General features: G+C 43.5%; 1 protein-coding gene across 6 annotated transcripts in view; it reads left to right on the top strand.

Moving 5' to 3' along the window:
• Positions 1-20,396, top strand: part of SEPTIN9 (septin 9) — a 354,855-nt gene that overhangs the window by 318,481 nt on the left and 15,978 nt on the right. For all 6 annotated transcript variants that reach the window (XM_077251856.1, XM_077251858.1, XM_077251857.1 and 3 more), the window contains 4 exons: positions 1,874-2,002; positions 2,649-2,730; positions 3,217-3,354; positions 8,952-9,069. In XM_077251856.1, coding sequence (XP_077107971.1) covers positions 1,874-2,002; positions 2,649-2,730; positions 3,217-3,354; positions 8,952-9,069 — 467 coding nt within the window. The remainder of the gene's footprint in view (positions 1-1,873; positions 2,003-2,648; positions 2,731-3,216; positions 3,355-8,951; positions 9,070-20,396) is intronic.

Below are 20,396 nucleotides of genomic sequence, written 5' to 3'. Positions count from 1 at the left end.
AAATATTTGCATCGCTCTTGGGTGGGGGGAAATAATGTAGTATTTCTTACAACTCAGATTTTGCATTTTCTCTTCTATTCCTCCTGGAAATATATGTACAAACTGACAACTGGGTATTATTATCTGTCCGGTCTATAAGGTGTCTTGACAGTCTGAAATGAGGACGTGAGAAATGGTAACACACATTTGTCAATTCATTCATGCATTTCTCAGATCAATAATTGAGTAAAGGTACAGAAGATATTAGAGCATTGGTATTTCATCAATGATGTCTTTTCTAGGACAGACCTTTTAATGTTTAATGAGCGTTTTCCACTATATTGCAGTATACTAGTAAATCAAAACTGTTTAATTTGATGTACATAGATAGTGGATTTTTTTCTTCACGACAATTTGAAGGGGTTGTTTAATCTTCTGTCTTCAGGAGCACACTGCTTGTTGGTAGGGGGCTGTCATGTTGCTAGTCTGAACTGTGTGATCTTCCATGACTTTGATGACTTTGCCTTTGCTATTCGGCTAGCGAGTGCAGCTCAGTAGCTGACCAGATCGGTGTGCTCCTCCAATGCTGTAATCTAGGCTACAAGAAGTAAACTATAAAACATAACAATCCCCTAGCTCATCAGAATGGAGAGGAGTTTTAAAGGGTTTGTCCACTACTGGACAACTTCTCCTTAATCACTTCAGGGGCAGATAGAAAAGAAAAACAATCTCCTCCTGGAGCTGCGGCATTCTTCTAGTAATGTCGGCACTGCTATTCCCGGTGGGGTAATATGACATCGGCTGCAGCGGTCGGGTAACGCAGTTGGAGGCCACGTGGCACAACCATCACGCTGGGAATAGCTGCCCCGCCGTCGTGGAAGGGGAGTATCCATAATTTTTTTTTTTTGCTTCTGGACAATCCCTTTTAATTAGAGGTAAATTGCAAAGTTGCTACTTTTTACAAGATCTTTGCGATTTTTGACCCATTATAAGAAGTTGGGACATCCCCTTTAATGACAACTCGAATTGCAGCAACATTGGTTGCTAATTTTTTCAAAAACTAATAGTAAATCTGTTATTCTAATAAACGTACTGACAAAATTACAGTTTACCTTTTGGTTTCTGAGAAACTTGTTAAAGAGATGACAATTTGACAGCTGCAAATGAACAGTAAATGCTAAAATGATCATGATCTAATTTTGTACTAGAAAAAAACATTGTTAAACTTTACAACTATATTCGGAGTTGCTTATATGCATTTGTGCGGCCTTTTTTAAAAGCAGCATCTATAAACCCCTTTCTGACATACTAGTAAGCTAGCTAAGGGAACCGTACCTGGCAGGTGCTAGCTGTGAATACACAGCCGACATCTTGCCGTAACCGCAGACACTACAGATGGCTTTTGATCATTTCTAGTTTACCGTAACCATATATATGCCATTTCCAATCACTGACAGTGGCATTTAAATAAACTGGTTGCCGCTGCAGGTCTGTCTGCATCGCAATCCCAGGGACATGATGGCGGGTACGAAGGGTTGACATGGCGGCCAGGGTTTCTGCTTAAAATCACTACTTCTCTTTACCTGTATTGGGCTGCAGGCAAATAGCATATTATTTCCTAAGCTTGCAGTAGCCCGGGGAACAGTTTCTCAGTGACAGATATAGTGCACTATTGGGATACATCTAGTTCTGCTCTTGAAACTATCCTGGGACTGTCTGCTTGGAGAGGGAAGGAGAGCGCTGCATCAGTTAGCAGTTCCTGGAACAATAGAGTTCTCGTCTATATTTTTCTACCCTTTTTTTTGCTTTGACGAAAAAAAATAAAAAATTAAATGTGGGTTTAGAGTGGCTTGGTAAATATATACAATTAATTTATTTTTATCATTGTTCCCAGGTCAGAGTGGTCTAGGAAAGTCCACATTAATAAACACTCTCTTCAAATCCAAGGTCAGCAGGAAATCTGTGCAACCCACAGCCGAGGAACGAATCCCGAAAACTATAGAAATTAAAAGTATCACTCATGGTAAGATTTGGATTGGATTGTGGGTAATGGGGTTCATAAAGAACAATGTAATGTAGGGGTTATCGGGTGGTGCAGTTGGGAAGATCAGGGGTGGTGCAGGTGTGGAATAGTTGGGAAAGGAGTGAGATAAGCAGAAAGCTTTAAGGATACGTGCCCACGATCAGTAACTGCTGCGGGCTGGACGCTGCGTACTTAATGCTGCATCAAGCCCAGAGTGTCCAGATGTTACAGAATAGTGGATGGAATTTCTTGAAATCCCATGCCCTCTATGCGTCCAGAGATGCTCGCAGCTCAGCCATGGGGACGGACGTGCGGAATGTCTTTCCAGACCGCAGCATGTCAATTTCTTTTGCAGAGGCTCTAGTCTCCACAAGAGAAATTTCCCTGACAGAATATATTGGATGCTGTGAATCCACACTGTTCAGTGATCACATGCGAATTCATCTGACGTAGACGGCAGCGCTTTGGACGCAGCGAACATGTGCTGCATCCAAAGCGCTGCCAGTACCGGACTGTTTGTACTAGGCCTAAGACTGGACACAGTTGCCAGGAGTCGGGCCATCTAATTTTCTTGCACATTTGCACATATAAACTTGATCCTAAATTAATATACCTTTTTTTTTTTTTTTTTTTAATTTTCTTTCAGACGTTGAAGAGAAAGGTGTGCGGATGAAACTGACAGTTATTGACACTCCTGGATTTGGGGACCACATAAATAACGAAAATTGGTAATGGATGTGTTTTTTTTTTTTGTAAAAAGCATTTTTAAAATATCTACATTGACAGTGGAAAAAAGTAGCCATTACAGTGCTAGACTTCTATAATAGTGATCACAAGTCCAGAGCTGCATTCTTAATTTTGCTGGTTACTAATTGAGACACTAAACAAGCATGTTGACATACACATAACCTTAATATAGGGCTTTGTGCCTGTCTGTAATCAGTACAGGGCCTACTGTAAAGTCAGTGTACAAGTCTGGCATCAGGAGAGGACGCTGGTAGATTTCAGCTCGGAAGCTAACAGCATTGAGAATGCAGCTTTGATTTTAGAATGATGGAGCTTCAGAACAGGGCAAAGTAATTCTGTGACTTGGCGAGCAGTTGTTGTTTGGGTTTATCCTTCCCTTGGCATTTGAAATGAAAGTTTGTGATTGTGTCTGTGTATTCTGTATGTAATGTGTTGTAGCTAAATTGTTCTTTTATTTACTCTGATAGCTGGCTGCCCATAATGAAGTTCATTAATGATCAGTATGAGAAGTATCTACAAGAGGAGCTGAACATCAATCGCAAGAAGAGGATTCCTGATTCCCGGGTCCACTGCTGTATATACTTCATCCCAGCAACAGGGCACTCGTAAGTCGCTGATCTTCAGTAGTATTGATCACAATAAATGGACATAACTGACCATCCAAATAATAGATGGAAAAACATTTCCTGCTCTTTCTCATTATGGTTAAGGCATAAACCGTGGAGTGCAAATATTGAGACCTGATGACAAACCAAAAGCATCAGTCTTTTCATTGACAAATCAAACTAATCACCATGAACAGCTAATCAACTTTATAAGTATATTGCATTTTCAATGGTGTACTGATCCTTTGGTACAGCTTGTATTATGGTCCAGAGCTAAAAAAGTCTCAGTCCAAAAAACATGGTGTGTGCGTGTCTATATATAATATATTGCAGGGATTCACGATCTCGGGCAAGCATTAGGTAGCATTCACACAGGCAATGCGGTTTGGTCCAAACATGTGCAGTTTTAGTGCCTTCTTAAAACTTCAAGGGATTCAAAGCCAAACATGGCTTCTTCTGGGCACAAGGCTATAACGACAAATAAACGATTCATTCAGCAGATACATATGTCAATGCTGGTTTACACGAACAGATTACATTCCTTTCACACAGAGCAAACTTTAGACATAAGGGGTATGGTTCTACCACCCTCAGCCTGAGCTCCAACTGAAGTGTTCAATTCCATGCACAGTTCACACTGACCAGACAGCAGCTTCCACGCCGTAATCTGCAGCTCCAACAGAGATTGCCAGCTTTCCTAGCGGACCCGTGCAGTCTCCATTCAGGAGACTCGGGGTTGACTCTCTCCCATCTACAGCTTACATTTTGCTTGGTCACTCACCAGCTTCAACACATTCCAATCTGTGTGTGTTGTATATGCAGTGTAAGTAATGTAGAATATATATCCGCATGTAGAATATAATTTACAAAAAGATAGGTAGCATGTATACATTATATGTACACACTGTATATAATCTATGAAACAGATTGTATTTTCAAAGCCTTATTGGGGATGTCACAGAGTCTACCATTACATCTCCCCTTCTGCTTATGTACCGTCTGGTATAGCTCTATCTGAATCTATATTAATCCTATAATTTACTAGGTTATTGTAGGGTAAGACGTCTTCTATCAGCACTTAAATCTGTAATGTAAACTCTAGCACTGCGTCTTCGCTGGGTATGGGATAACATCAGACACATTGTCATTTCTTGGCTGTGTTGAGCCCACCACATATTTCCATTCTGCATAGCTGGCATCTACTAATGTGTCTCTCTGCCATGTGTTCATTGCAGACTATTCCTTGAATTCTCCAACCTTGCATGCATTTTTCAATGGTCATTTCCTTTGAATAACATTCATGCTGCGTATTGTATAATGCTGGCTAAAAGTGATATTGAAATTCAATGTTCTAAAAGGTGTAGTACAAAGTCTAGTTACAGTTCTTTCCTAGGACCAAGGGGGTAACGTTTCACCTAGCAGAGAGTGACATGCCAAGGTGAGGAGACTTAAGTCACAATTCTCCTCTGGGAAATATGCAAATTGTCTCTTCAGAGACAATCCGCAGCGTGAATGTTATTCAAAGGAAATGACCATTGATAAATGCATGCAAGGTTGGCTTGAAATGTTACCCCTTGTTTCCCGGTCAGATGTCTCTCACCCAGCCAAACCAGATCTCACACTTTGTGTTTCAGGGTACTGCCCCTCATCAGTGCATTGTCTGCAAATTGAGGTTTGGGCTTTTATCCTAAGTCATGTAACAAGGCTTGTTAGAGATTTGATACGGACTGTTATGATTGCTGCTTCCTATAGATGGCACTAGAGTTCTAGTCCTCTTCCTCTCTGAGGAGACACTTTGTGTTCTTCCCATTACTACTGATTGGTTGCTATAGCCAAGGTAAGCTATTTTTCATGTGTAGTAGAAATGAAGATTTGAAGCCTCATACAGATCCGGTAGGAACTGCACTGCGGGGGAGTGTCCATGTGGTCATGGTACCTTGATTCGCCCCCAATGCATTTCAGGCTTATTTACATGTGGCTTCAAAGCTTAATTTCTCAGAACCGGCACATTGGGTTATTGCAAGACAAGCATATGTTTGGTTTTTTTGTTGTTGTTTTTTTCTGTCCTTGTACTTCATTTTTCTTTCACCTATACAGCCATACCAATTGGTTCGTCAAATTTTCCTAACAAGTTCCCTCTTAAGGTACCTTCACATGAAACGACTTTGTAACGATATCGCTAGCGATCCGTGACGTTGCAGCGTCCTCGCTAGCGATATCGTTTAGTTTGACACGCAGCAGCGATCAGGATCCTGCTGTGATGTCGCTGGTCGCTGAATAAAGTCCAGAACTTTATTTGGTCGTCCGATCGCCGTGTATCGTTGTGTTTGAAAGCAAAAGCAACGATACCAGCGATGTTTTACACTGGTAACCAGGGTAAACATCGGGTTACTAAGCGCAGGGCCGCGCTTAGTATCCCGATGTTTACCCTGGTTACCAGCGTAAAAGTAAAAAAAACAAACAGTACATACTCACCTGCGCGTCCCCTGCCGTCTGCTTCCTGACACTTACTGAGCGCCGGCCCTAAAGTGAAAGTGAAAGCACAGCGGTGACGTCACCGCTGTGCTGTTAGGGCCGGAGCTCAGTCAGTGTCAGGAAGCGGACGCTGGGGGACGCGCAGGTGAGTATGTACTGTTTGTTTTTTTTACTTTTACGCTGGTAACCAGGGTAAACATCGGGTTACTAAGCGCGGCCCTGCGCTTAGCAACCCGATGTTTACCCTGGTTACCCGGGGACCTCGGCATCGTTGGTCGCTGGAGAGCGGTCTGTGTGACAGCTCCCCAGCGATCAAACAGCGACGCTGCAGCGATCGGCATCGTTGTCGCTATCGCTGCAGCGTCGCTTCGTGTGAAGGTACCTTTAGACCGTCGTTTTAAGAGAGGGAAAAAAACAATGGAGTAGACTACAATTAATTTGGTTCTCTTTAATAAATTTGTTGCATCTTTGCTTGTCGGTGCACCGAAAACTGTCCCATATTGACAGACAAGGAGACATCAATGAGAAACTGGTGGGTGAGTGGGGGGCTTTTTGCTCAGGAATACCCAAGTCTTGGCAGCACATGCACATAGTTGACAGGACTCATGAACACGGCCATATAATGGAAAAAATCGATGGTATATCGGTGACTGAAATCTGAGTGGTGGCCTCAGAAGCCGGCCACTGATCCGCTTGTCGCTATTGTAAAATGCACATAAGATTTGCCATTCATAACATAAAAGCGTAGCCGCAGGTCTCTGGGTTTTCAGCCGCTTGATATAAACAGAAATGATACTTTCTGCTGCCAAAATCTTGAAGGGGTGAAAGTTGAGAACACAAAGTAAATGAGAAAGTTGCACATTCATTGAATTTACCAAGATCTATCTTTCCTTACATAAAACTCTAGAATTCTTACACTATCAATCTAGTATTGTCCATAACTCTTCTATTAAAGGGAACCTGTCGTGTGTTAAAAAAAAACAAAAAAAACAAAATCAAATTGCTATTAATTTGCAGACATGAGGTTCATCTGCAGGTTAATAGTGTTCAGACACCATGTGGCACCGTCACTGAGAGCCACACTGCCGGGAGGAAATAAACTTTATTCCCCAGACATCATTCGACTTCCAGTCATAGGGGTGGCACCAGCAAATTTTCCGTACTGCTCTGTATATAGAGAGCGGTGGCTTTAACGGCACCCCCAGCTGACAGTCTGCTCCAGTGCTGATCCTGCTGTCAGTCAGTGCTGGGGTGCGCAGTTACAGCCACTGCTCTCTATAGAATCATAGACTCATAGAGTTGGAAGGGACCTCCAGGGTCATCGTGTCCAACTCCCTGCTCAATGCAGGATTCACTAAACCATATCGGACAGATGTCTGTCAAGCCTTTGAAGACTTTCATTGAAGGAGAACTCCCCACTAGTGATGAGCGAGTATGCTTGTTGATTGGGTGGTCTTCGAGTATTTGTTAGTGCTCGGAGATTGTTTGTGTCCCCATAGCTGCATGATTTGGGACTGCTAAACAGCCTGAATACATGTGGGGATTGCCTGTTTGTTAGGGAATTCCCACATGTGTTCAGGATGTCTAGCAGTCTTAAATCATGCATCTGCAGCGACGAAAACGAAGGCTGTGCCACACGTTGCGTTTTTCGCTATAAAAACGCATACATATGCATTCCATCCATTATAATGCATTCTGCAATTTTTGTGCACATGATGCGTTTTTTTTTTTCCACGAAAAAATCGCATAGTGGTAAAAAACGCATCATGTTCATAAATTTTGCGGATTTTTCCAGCTATTTAATGCATTGGGAAAAAACCGCGGAAAAAAGCATAAAAAACGTGAGAAAAATGCGAAAAAAACGCATGCGGATTTCTTGCAGAAACTATCCGGTTTTCTTCTGGCATTTTCTGCAAGAAATCCTGACGTGTGCACATACCCTATATCTTCGAGCACATCCAAATTCTCAGAGACCACCTGAGCGTGCTAGGAAAAACCCGAGTAACGGGCATACTTTCTCATCACTACTCACCACCTCTCATGAAAGCCTGTTCCATAACAGTGACTGAAACGGCATTGGCGCTGCTCACATGACTGGAAGCCAAATACTGCCTGGGGGAATGAAGTTCTCTTTTTTTTTTTTTTTTTTCTCGGCAGCAAGGTTCTCGGTGCCAGCGTCACATGGCGTTAGAACGCTATTAACCTGCGATTTGTGTGCGGTCCATTTTCATACATGTACATGATCACATAGTTTCCTAGGTTTCTAATGAAATCTAGCCATAAAAATTGGATACCACTCTGATGGTCCATGTGGGGTCTGATTTTATTTTTTTCTCACCCATTGATTTGAATGTGAGATTTGAGACTCTGATGAAAGTAGTGCATGCTGCAACTTTGCGTTCATTGCCAGAGTCCATCTCTTATCTCCACACACCGGATACAGGGAGCTTCCCCCTATATCTGCACCAATGTATACATGTTTCAGGATGGAGAGGCAGGCTGCTAAGACAATATATGTGTGCGAGAATGATGATCTTTTGTGCAAATCAAAAGTTCAGTTTCCCTGATGAATGAGCGTTTTGCTCTTGATCGGGTGATCTACAACCTGCTAACACTGCAAGATGATCGTGAAATGAGCCATCCTGGGAACGATCATTGACGATAATCTTGCAGTGTAAATGGACCTGAAGGCACGTTGCCCTCTAGGGGGGAGCTGTGTGGCTGACTAACAATGTAGTACCTGTCTTGTTCTCCTAATTTTATACTATTTTTGCCTGATTTATATCCACCCAGTACATGGTGAGTTAATTAGGAAGTGGTTTCTGAAGCGGACTTTGCACATTAGAGTTTTCTCCACTATATAAATTGCCTAATCTAACATTATTTCTCTTGATCTTCCCCGAGATGGAAAACAATACCATTTGGTTCCGCTATAACAAGAGTTACCATTTGGCTCATTTACAGCTAGATGAATCAATGCCTAAAGGAAAATTCGGGAGAAAAATAGATTTTTAGAGCTGCACGGATTGATTTTATCTCCGTCTCCACAAGGCAGTTCTACAGTCTTTAAAAGTCACAAAGTAGAAGTTTTATTAATTTGCCTTTCAACTGTTGCTTTACAGACTCCGACCTTTGGACATCGAATTCATGAGACGTCTCAGTAAGGTGGTGAATATCGTGCCAGTCATTGCCAAAGCAGACACCTTAACCCTAGAAGAGAGGGATTATTTCAAGCAGAGAGTAAGTCTCTATCCTCAGTGATGGGAGGAGATAAAATAATACTTGCTGATGACCATTGTGCACACTGTGAAGGAGGATAAAAGCCATTGGGTGTAAATAGTGCTGGGATAAGGTGTTATCTGAGCATGCTCGGGTGCTAACCGTGTGCTCCAATACTATGGTCAAGTACCTGCAGCTGCATGGCTCGCGGCTGTTAGACAGGCACAACACATGCAGGGATGTCCTGTTTGTTAGGCCATCCCCGCATATGTTGCAGCTGTCAAACAATATTATTTGAGAACATCAAAGACACTGTTGGCACCCGAGCATGCTCGGATAACAGTAGTGTATAAATGATGTACCGTATTTTTCGGACTATAGGACGCACCGGACTATAAGACGCACCCAGGTTTTAGAGGTGGAAAATAGGGAAAAAAATATTTGAAGCAAAAAAAAGTGGTAAAATATTTAATAACATAAATAACATACTATTATATGTGGTGTTATTATATATAATAGTACGTTATTATGTTGGAAGCTGCGGGACCAGTGTGGTGTCTGTGAAGTACTATATGAAGACGCTGGAGGGTGAGTATAAGAATGAGGGCACAGGGCTTATAGTGAAAGCACCACTCCAGCACTGCAAAATAACACTGGAGTGCTGCTTTAAAATCCCATGGGAGAACTATAACTCCCAGCATGTCCTACAGATCCTATGACATGCTGGGAGTTATAGTTCACCAACGGAGTGGCAGAGTGCTTTATTGTGTTTTGTAAAGACTAACCTCTTAATTGTGGGAGCCAGCCTGTGGTGAGGTAAAAGCTGGAGCATCCCATGGCTGCACACACACAGAGCCCTCCCTGTTGTTGTTGCCTTTCCACAGCGCACGCGCAGGACATAAGAGGAAGCTGCAGATTCTAGGTGGGAGTCTGAAGGACCTGTGATGATGTCAGAAGAGGGAGGGCTCTGAGCTGCCATGTGATGCTCCAGCCCGCCCACTTCTGACATCACACAGGTCCTCCCTGTGCACCAGACAGCTCAGCGTCCAGCACAGGCAGGTAGACAGCGATCTCCTGGCCCCTGCTGCTGCCTCCTCCTCCCCCGGACACACAGATTCTCCCCAGAATCATTGCTGAGGAAGCCATGCATGTCCCTGCTTAAGTGCAGTATTCATTTGCTGCTCACCGCTCAGCTGATCGGTGGGCGGGGAGCCGCTAATGAATATTCACTGCACTTAATCAGCGGGGCCATGTGGTTTCCCCAGCAGCTGATTCCGGCAGCGGGGACATCCTGAAGTGGGATAACAGTGCGATCCTGAAGTGGGATAACAGTGCGATCCCACTGGCTGCTGCCCCCCTCCCCACATGCTATATCCGTACTATAAGACACACCCACACTTTCCTCCCAAATTTGGAGGAAAAAAAGTGCGTCTTATAGTCGGAAAAATACGGTAGCTCCATTAACCACCCAATAAAAATGCCGGAGCCAGCTAGGTTATAAAGCCTTCTCCCAGAGCAGAAATGATTACAGAGGAACGATCATTAGCTTTTCATTTTATAACTGCATAGTTCACATGAAAATAAGCAGATTTGTAATATATCTGGATGGAGAAATCTGCTTTTGTCTCCTCCTGGACTGATCTTTCACTTCCAATTCTTGGGTAAAATCTGGGGGTGATGGATAGATGGAGACAGACATTCTGCTGCAAGTTCTCCGACGGTTAAAATTCTCCATGGAGTGTTATTGGCACCAACTATCATCTCTGATCTCAGTAATGGGAAAATATGTATTAACTGCAGACAGATTTTACCCCTGCATTTAGAAGGTTAAGATATATTACAAAGTTTCTTATTTTCACATGTTCAAGTAATTTATGAAAGAAAAAAAATAAATCAAATAATGGCTCCTTCACACCCAGTTCACATTTTTATTTTTTGCGCTTTTGTTTTTTTTTTCTTCCCTCCGATATTTACTATTCTAGCTGTATGATAGATTGCCTCTTGCAGGAAGAGTTTTACTTATGAATGACACAATTCGTTTTACCATTAAGTGTACTGGAATATAACTAAATTAAAATTGTGGGTTTGTGCCACCATTTTTGTAGACCCGTAACATTTATGTGTTTCGATTTAGCTGGTTGAGTTTTTTTTTTTTTTTTTTTTTTTGGTCTGGCGGTTTTATTTATACCATTTTTTTGATGTATATGACTTTTTGCTCAATTGTTGCATTTTAGGGAGGAGTAATGATCAAAAAACACATTTCTTCCTTTTTGATTTTCTTGTTTCTCGTTACTGCATTTATTTATTTTATATTTTGGTAAATCAGACTTTTGTGAATGTTGTGATACCAAATTTTTTTTTTTAATTTTCTATATTTTGAATGCGGGAAATGAGGGGTGATTTAAACCTTTTTTATTTTTTTCTTTTATTTTTTTAATTTGTTTAGGAGACTTAAAGGGAAGGTGCTGCAATTTTATTTTTGTATTAAAAATGATTGTTTATATAAACAATTATTTTTAATACAAAATTATTTTTTTTAACTTTAATATCTTTTTTTATTATTAATTATTTTTGCAGCCACTGGGCACCGCCATTTTCCTTTGCAGGAGTGTAAGAGTCCCAGCACGACACTTACACTCTGCAAATACGGCAGCCCTGGGCATAGGAGACTGCGGTCGGCGTCCGACCCCATTACTATCATTGTGCTTCTCCCTGCTGTGATCTGGCCACGCCCCCTGGGCTGTCTCCACATCACAGCAGAGGCAGGAGATCGGCGCCATCTTTCTTCAGCCCACAGTGTGTGAGCTCCACTCACTGTGACTTGAGAGCTGCGCTGTTATAGGAGGGACAGCTCCAGCTGCCTCTCCTTTCACACTGTCAGCAGTGGCCGTTCCCTGTCCTCTGCTATGCTGCCTGGTGCCCTGGCTCTAGTCTCTAGAATCGCTAGAGAGGATGAAGTCCTGCAGTCTGATGTCCTCTTATCAGGAGCTGCAGAGAGGTAACACAGGGGGAGGCTCTCTGTGCTGCTCCGACCCTGCCTCTCACTGTAGCTCCTCATCAGGACATCAGACCGTGTATCTATCACTATACTGTGCTGAGCCGTGTATCTAATCCTGTCCTGTATGATACTGTCTGCTGTGCCGTGTATCTAATCCTATCCTGTATGATACTGTCTGCTGAGCCGTGTATCTAATCCTATCCTGTGTGATACTGTGCTGACCTGTGTATCTAATCCTCCTGTGGAATACTGACTGCTGAGCCGTGTATCTAATCCTATCCTGTGTGATACTGACTGCTGAGCCGTTCATCTAATCTATCCTGTGTGATACTGTGCTGAGCCGTGTATCTTATCCGCTCGTGTGACAGTCTGCTGAGACGTGTATCTAATAATCCTATCCTGTGTGATGCTGACTGCTGAGCCGTGCATCTAATCCTATCCTGTGTGATACTGTGCTGAGCCGTGTATCTAATCTCCTTTGTGATACTGACTGCTGAGCCGTGTATCTAATCCTCTCCTGTGTGATTCTGTGCTGAGCCGTGTATCTAACCCCTTAACGACCGCCGATACGCCTTTTAACGGCGGCCGCTAAGGGTACTTAAACCACAGCGCCGTTAATTAACGGCGCTGTGGAAAAAGTTAATAGCGCCCCCCAGAGTCGGATTTTCTCTGGGGTCTCGGGGTACCGGGGGTAGCCGAGACCCCAGAGAACATGATTCGGGGTTTTTTTACCGACCCCCGAGTTGCGATCGCCGGTAATTAACCGTTTACCGGCGATCGCAACAAAAAACGCGATGTGCCATTTAATTTCTCTGTCCTCCGATGTGATCGCACATCATAGGACAGAGAAATGGGGTCCCCGATAGCCCCCCGATACTCACCTGTCTCCCCCGGTGCTCCTCGTGGCTCCCGATTGGCGCCGCCATCTTCCGGCAAAAAAATGGCGGGCGCAGTGCGCCCGCCGGCCGGCACCCGGGAGATCTTTGGGGTCTCGGCTGCCGGGGGTAGCCGAGACCCCAAAGAACTTGATCGGGGTCGGTTTTCACCGACCCCTGTCTTGCGATCGCCGGTAATTAACTGTTTACCGGCGACCGCAAAAAAAAAAAAAAAAGCGATGTGTAATTCTCTGTCCTCTGATGTGATCGCACATCAGAGGACAGAGAAATAGGGGGATTCGGGGACCCTATCATACTCACAGGTGTCCCTGGGTCCTCCGGCGTCCCCTCCTGCCCGCCGGCTTCTTCATCCAGGAAGAAAATGGCGGGCACATGCGCAGTGCGCCCGCTCTCTGCTGCCATCTGCCGGCCGGCAGAAGAGAGAGGAGTTGGGGCTAAAATTAGGGTTAGGGTTGGGGCTAAAATTAGGGTTAGGGTTGGGGCTAAAATTAGGGTTAGGGTTGGGGCTAAAATTAGGGTTAGGGTTGGGGCTAAATTTAGGGTTAGGGCTGGGGCTAAATTTAGGGCTAGGGTTAGGGTTGGGGCTAAAGTTAGGACTAGGGTTGCGGCTAAAGTTAGGACTAGGGTTGCGGCTAAAGTTAGGGTTAAAGTTGGGATTAGGGTTTGGATTAGGGTTGGCATTAGGGTTACGTTTGGCATTAGGGTTACGTTTGGGATTAGGGTTAAGGTTAGGGTTGGGATTAGGGGTGTATTGGGATTAGGGTTAGGTTTGAGGTTAGGGTTGAGATTAGGATTAGGGGTGTGTTGGATTTAGGGTTCTGATTAGGGTTAGGGTTGCGATTATCCTTAGGGTTGTGATTAGGATTATGGATCGGGTTGGCATTAGGGTTAGGGGTGTGTTGGGGTTAGGGTTGGAGTTAGATTTGGGGGGGTTTCCACTGTTTAGGTACATCAGGGGGTCTCTAAACGCCACAGCCAATTTTGCGCTCAAAAAGTCAAATGGTGCTCCCTCCATTCCGAGCTCTGCCGTGCACCCAAACAGTGGTTTACCCCCACATATGGGGCATCAGCGTACTCGGGATAAATTGGACAACAACTTTTGGGGTCCAATTTCTCTTGTTACCCTTGTGAAAATAAAAACTTGGGGCCTAAAAAATATTTTTTGTGGGAAAAAAAAATATTTTTTATTTTCACAACTCTGCATTATAAACTTCTGTGAAGCACTTGGGCATTCAAAGTTCTCACCACACATCTAGATAAGTTCCTTGGGGGCTCTAGTTTCCAAAATGGCGTCACTTGTGGGGGGTTTCTACTGTTTAGGTACATCAGGGGCTCTGCAAACGCAGCATAATGCCCGCAGACCATTCTATCAAAGTCTGCATTCCAAAACGGCGCTCCTTCCTTTCCGACCTCTGCCATGCGCCCAAACAGTGGTTTACCCCAACATATGGGATATCAGCCTACTCAGCATAAATTGCACAATAAATTTTGGGGTCCAATTTCTCCTGTTACCCTTGAGAAAATAAAAAATTGCAGGCTAAAAAATCATGTTTGAGGGGAAAAAAAGGATTTTTTATTTTCACGGCTCTACTTTATAAATTTCTGTGAAGCACTTGGGGGTTTAAAGTGCTCACCACACATCTAGATAAGTTCCTTAAGTGGTCTAGTTTCCAAAATGGGGTCACTTGTGGGGGGTTTCTACTGTTTAGGCACATCAGGGGCTCTCCAAACGCGACATGGTGTCCGATCTCAATTCCAGCCAATTCTACATTGAAAAAGTAAAACGGCACTCCTTCTCTTCCAAGCTCTGCGGTGCGCCCAAACAGTGGTTTACCCCCACATATGGGGTATCGGCGTATTCAGGAGAAATTGCACAACAACATTTATGGTAAATTTCTGTTTTTACACTTGTGAAAATAAAAAAAAAATGGTTCTGAAGTAAAATGTTTGCAAAAAAAAGTTAAATGTTCATTTTTGCCTTCCACATTGTTTCAGTTCCTGTGAAGCACGTAAAGGGTTAATAAACTTCTTGAATGTGGTTTAGAGCACCTTGAGGGGTGCAGTTTTTAGAATGGTGTCACACTTGGGTATTTTCTATCATATAGACCCCTCAAAATGACTTCAAATGTGATGTGGTACCTAAAAAAAAAAAAAATGGTGTTGTAAAAATGAGAAATTGCTGGTCAACTTTTAACCCTTATAACTCCCTAACAAAAAAAAAAAATTGTTTCCAAAATTGTGCTGATGTACAGTAGACATGTGGGAAATGTTATTTATTAACTATTTTTTTGTGACATATCTCTCTGATTTAAGGGCATAAAAATACAAAGTTTGAAAATTGCAAAATTTTAAAATTTTTTGCCATATTTGTTTTTTTCATAAATAATCGCAAGTAATATCGAAGAAATGTTACCACTAACATGAAGTACAATATGTCACGAAAAAACAGTCTCAGAATCAGTGGGATCCGTTGAAGCGTTCCAGAGTTATAACCTCATAAAGTGACAGTGGTCAGAATTGTAAAAATTGGCCTGGTCATTAAGTACCAAATTGGCTCTGTCACTAAGGGGTTAATCCTCCTGTGGGATACTGACTGCTGAGCCGTGCATCTAATCCTATCCTGTTTGATACTGTGCTGAGCTGTGTATCTAAACCGCTCGTGTGACAGTCTGCTGAGACGTGTATCTAATAATCCTCTCGTGTGTACTGTCTGCTGAGCCGTGTATCCAATCCTATCCTGTGTAATACTGTGCTGAGCCATGTATCTAATCCTATCCTGTGTGATACTGTCTGCTGAGCCGTGTATCTAATCCTCTCCTGTATGATACTGTCTGCTGAGCCGTGTATCTAATCCTATCCTGTGTGATACTGTGCTGAGCCGTGTATCTAATCCTCCTGTGGAATACTGACTGCTGAGCCGTGTATAATCCTATCCTGTGTGATACTGACTGCTGAGCCGTGTATCTAATCTCCTGTGTGATACTGACTGCTGAGCCGTGCATCTAATCCTATCCTGTGTGATACTGTGCTGAGACGTGTATCTAATAATCCTCTCCTGTGTGATACTGACTGCTGAGCCGTGCATCTAATCCTATCCTGTGTGATACTGTGCTGAGACGTGTATCTAATAATCCTCTCCTGTGTGATACTGTCTGCTGAGCCGTGTATCTAATCCTATACTGTGTGATACTGTCTGCTGAGCCGTGTATCTAATCCTATCCTGTGTGATACTGTCTGGTGAACCGTGTATCTAATCCTCTCCTCTGCACTCTTCTCCCCCCTGCATGTCTTTCCCCATTGCACACACAACTCAATGCGTGCGATAACAGGAGCTGCAGGGGTCATGCTGTATTATGGCATTATGTGAGATCTATATGACGGTATTATGTGATCTGTATGGTGGTATTATGCTTGATCAGTATTGTGAGAATTATATGGTGGTATTGTGTGTGATCTATATGGCGGTATTATGTGAGATCTATGTGGCGGCATTGTGAGAAGTATGTGGCGGTATTGTGTGATCTATATGGTGGTAATATGTGAGAACACTGGTAGCATTGTGTGATCTATATGGCGGTGGTATGTGAGAACACTATGGCGGTATTGTGTGATCTATATGGCGGTATGTGAGAACACTGGCGGTATTATGTGTGATCTATATGGTGGTATTATGTGAGAACTGTATGACAGTATTGTGTGATCTATTTGACAGTATTGTGTGTGATCTATATGGCGGTATTATGTGAGACTACTATGGCATCGTTTTGTGCGATCTATATGATGGTATTATGTGAGAACTATAGGACAGTATTGTGTGATCTACATGGCGGTATTATGTGAGAACACTATGGCAGTATTATCTTCAGAAAGGGGACCCATTCTATGGTGGTCCTGGCTGAGCAGCTGCATGCGGGTCTGGGGTAATTGAGGGGGCAGCATGACCTCCAGTTAGGTGTAGTCAGGGGAAGGCTGGTGAGGCAGCTGAAGAGAGGGGTCTCATTTTTATAGTTACTATATGGCTACATTTCCTTCCCAGCGTCACCCCGTACTTCGCCTGTCGCCTCGCTTTCACACATTGCCAGGACAGGATGGAGAAGACAGGATCTGAGGAGGGGAATGGGGTCTGCATGCAAAGTCTGGATCAGAACAGGCCATCAATCTGCAGAAATGTTTCCTGGATTTCTGTGGAGCATCCATGTGTATAAAAGACAGCGCTCTGTGTACAATCCCTGGCTGCTCCGCACACCAAACAGGGTGCCCCCCCATAGACCAGCACACTGCTCTCCTGAAATACTCTGTGCTGCTGTCACCCTGCTCCCTCCACCATATATCTCCCAGAATCCTTGCTGCCTGCTATCCTCGGTGCCGGTTTCCTTGTCAGTATAACTTTGCAATCACTAACAAAATGGCTGCTCACTGGGTTCCTGAATCTCATCCTCTCTTATCCCTTAGCAAACACCAAGAAGGGGAGGAGAGGAGACATCACACACGTCAGCAGACTCCGCCCATAATTACTGCAGTGCAGTAATGTGAGCTAGTTGTACACTAGGTTTTTGTCAAATTTCAGCAGCTGCTCCCCCTAGTGTTTAAAATTGGAAATTCCCAAACTGTTCAAATTATTTTTCATATTTTACTAAATTATAAACAAATGATAATATTTTTTAAGAAAATGTAAACATTAACCCCTTAAGCCCGTATGACGTACTATCCCGTCGAGGTGGGGTGGGCCTTAATTCCCGGTGACGGGATAGTACGTCATACGCGATCGGCCGCGCTCACGGGGGGAGCGCGGCCGATCGCGGCCGGGTGTCGGCTGCATATCGCAGCTGACATCCAGCACTATGTGCCAGGAGCGGTCACGGACCGCCTCCGGCACATTAACCCCCGGCACACCGCGATCAAACATGATCGCGGTGTACCGGCGGTACAGGGAAGCATCGCGCAGGGAGGGGGCTCCCTGCGGGCTTCCCTGAGACGATCGGTACAAGGTGATGTACTCACCTCGTACCGAACGTCTTCTCCCTGCAGGCCCCGGATCCAAAATGGCCGAGGGGCTGTATCCGGGTCCTGCAGGGAGCACTTCCGGGTCGGAGCAGGCTGCAGATGAAAGCTGCAGCCGGCTCCGATGAAAGTATGATCGCAGATCTGATAGAGTGCTGTGCACACTATCAGATCTACGATCTGTGATGTCCCCCCCTGGGACAAAGTAAAAAAGTAAAAAAAAAAATTTCCACATGTGTAAAAAAAAAAAAATAAAAATTCCTAAATAAATAATAATAAAAAAAAAAATATTATTCCCATAAATACATTTCTTTATCTAAAAAAAACAAACAAAAACAATAAAAGTACACATATTTAGTATCGCCGCGTCCGTAACGACCCAACCTATAAAACTGGCCCACTAGTTAACCCCTTCAGTAAACACCGTAAGAAAAAAAAAAAAAAAACGAGGCAAAAAACAACGCTTTATTACCATACCGCCGAACAAAAAGTGGAATAACACGCGATCAAAAAGACGGATATAAATAACCATGGTACCACTGAAAACGTCATCTTGTCCCGCAAAAAACGAGCCGCCATACAGCATCATCAGCAAAAAAATTAAAAAGTTATAGTCCTCAGAATAAAGCGATGCCAAAATAATTATTTTTTCTATAAAATAGTTTTTATCGTATAAAAGCGTCAAAACATAAAAAAATGATATAAATGAGGTATCGCTGTAATCGTACTGACCCGAAGAATAAAACTGCTTTATCAATTTTACCAAACGCGGAACGGTATAAACGCCTCCCCCAAAAGAAATTCATGAATAGCTGGTTTTTGGTCTTTCTGCCTCACAAAAATCGGAATAAAAAGCGATCAAAAACTGTCACGTGTCCGAAAATGTTACCAATAAAAACGTCAACTCGTCCCGCAAAAAACAAGACCTCACATGACTCTGTGGACCAAAATGTGGAAAAATTATAGGTCTCAAAATGTGGAGACGCAAAAACTTTTTTGCTATAAAAAGCGTCTTTTAGTCTGGTTTCACACTTGCGTTTTTATCTGCATGCGTTTTTTAAAAAAACCGCATGTGTGAAAAAATGCATGTAAACGCGGTAAAACGCATGCGTTTTTATAGAAAAACACAAGAAAACAAGAAAAAAACAAAAAACCCTAACCCTACCCCTAACCCTACCCCTAACCTGAAATACGTGGCACTGAAATACGTGGCACTGAAATATACGTTTATATACGTATATACGTATATAAGTGCCACGATATTTCAGTGGCCACGTATATAAGTGCCACGTATTTAAGTGCCACGTATTTAAGTGCCACGTATTTAAGTGCCACGTATTTAAGTGCCACGTATTTCAGTGCCACGTATTTCAGTGCCACGTATTTCAGTGCCACGTATTTCAGTGCCACGTATTTCAGTGCCACGTATTTCAGTGCCACGTATTTCAGTGCCACGTATTTCAGTGCCACGTATTTCAGTGCCACGTATTTCAGTGCCACGTATTTCAGTGCCACGTATTTCAGTGCCACGTATTTACGTGCCACGTATTTACGTGCCACGTATTTACGTGCCACGTATTTACGTGCCACGTATTTTTCAGTGCCTGAAATACGTGGCACTGAAATTCGTGGCACTGAAATTCGTGGCACTGAAATACGTGGCACTGAAATACGTGGCACTGAAATACGTGGCACTGAAATACGTGGCACTGAAATACGTGGCACTGAAATACGTGGCACTGAAATACGTGGCACTGAAATACGTGGCACTGAAATACGTGGCACTGAAATACGTGGCACTTAAATACGTGGCTCTTAAATACGTGGCACTTATATACGTGGCACTTATGACTGTCAGAAAATGTTCAGTAAACGGTTAGGGGTGAGGTTAGGGGTAGGGTTTCAGGTAGAATTGGGGAGCTTCCACTGTTCAGGCACATCAGGGGCTCTCCAAACGCGACATGGCGTCCAATCTCAATTCCAGCCAATTCTGCGTTGAAAAAGTAAAACAGTGCTCCTTCCCTTCCGAGCTCTCCCGTGCGTCCAAAAAGGGGTTTACCCCAACATATGGGGTATCAGCGTACTAGGGACAAATTGAACAACAACTTCTGGGGTCCAAGTTCTCTTGTTATCCTTGGGAAAATAAAAATTTGGGGGGCTAAAAATCATTTTTGTGGGAAAAAAAATATGTTTTATTTTCACGGCTCTGCGTTGTAAACTGTAGTGAAACACTTGGGGGTTCAAAGTTCTCACAACACATCTAGGTAAGTTCCTTGGGGGGTCTAGTTTCCAATATGGGGTCACTTGTGGGGGGTTTGTACTGTTTGGGTACATCAGGGGCTCTGCAAATGCAACGTGATGCCTGCAGACCAATCCATTTAAGTCTGCATTCCAAATGGCGCTCCTTCCCTTCCGAGCTCTGTCATGCGCCCAAACAGTGGTTCCCCCCCACA

Source organism: Ranitomeya variabilis, chromosome 4, assembly GCF_051348905.1.
Source record: "Ranitomeya variabilis isolate aRanVar5 chromosome 4, aRanVar5.hap1, whole genome shotgun sequence".
Taxonomy (NCBI): domain Eukaryota; kingdom Metazoa; phylum Chordata; class Amphibia; order Anura; family Dendrobatidae; genus Ranitomeya; species Ranitomeya variabilis.
The sequence above is the reverse complement of the archived record's forward strand: the minus strand, read 5'-3'. Positions and strand labels throughout refer to the sequence as shown.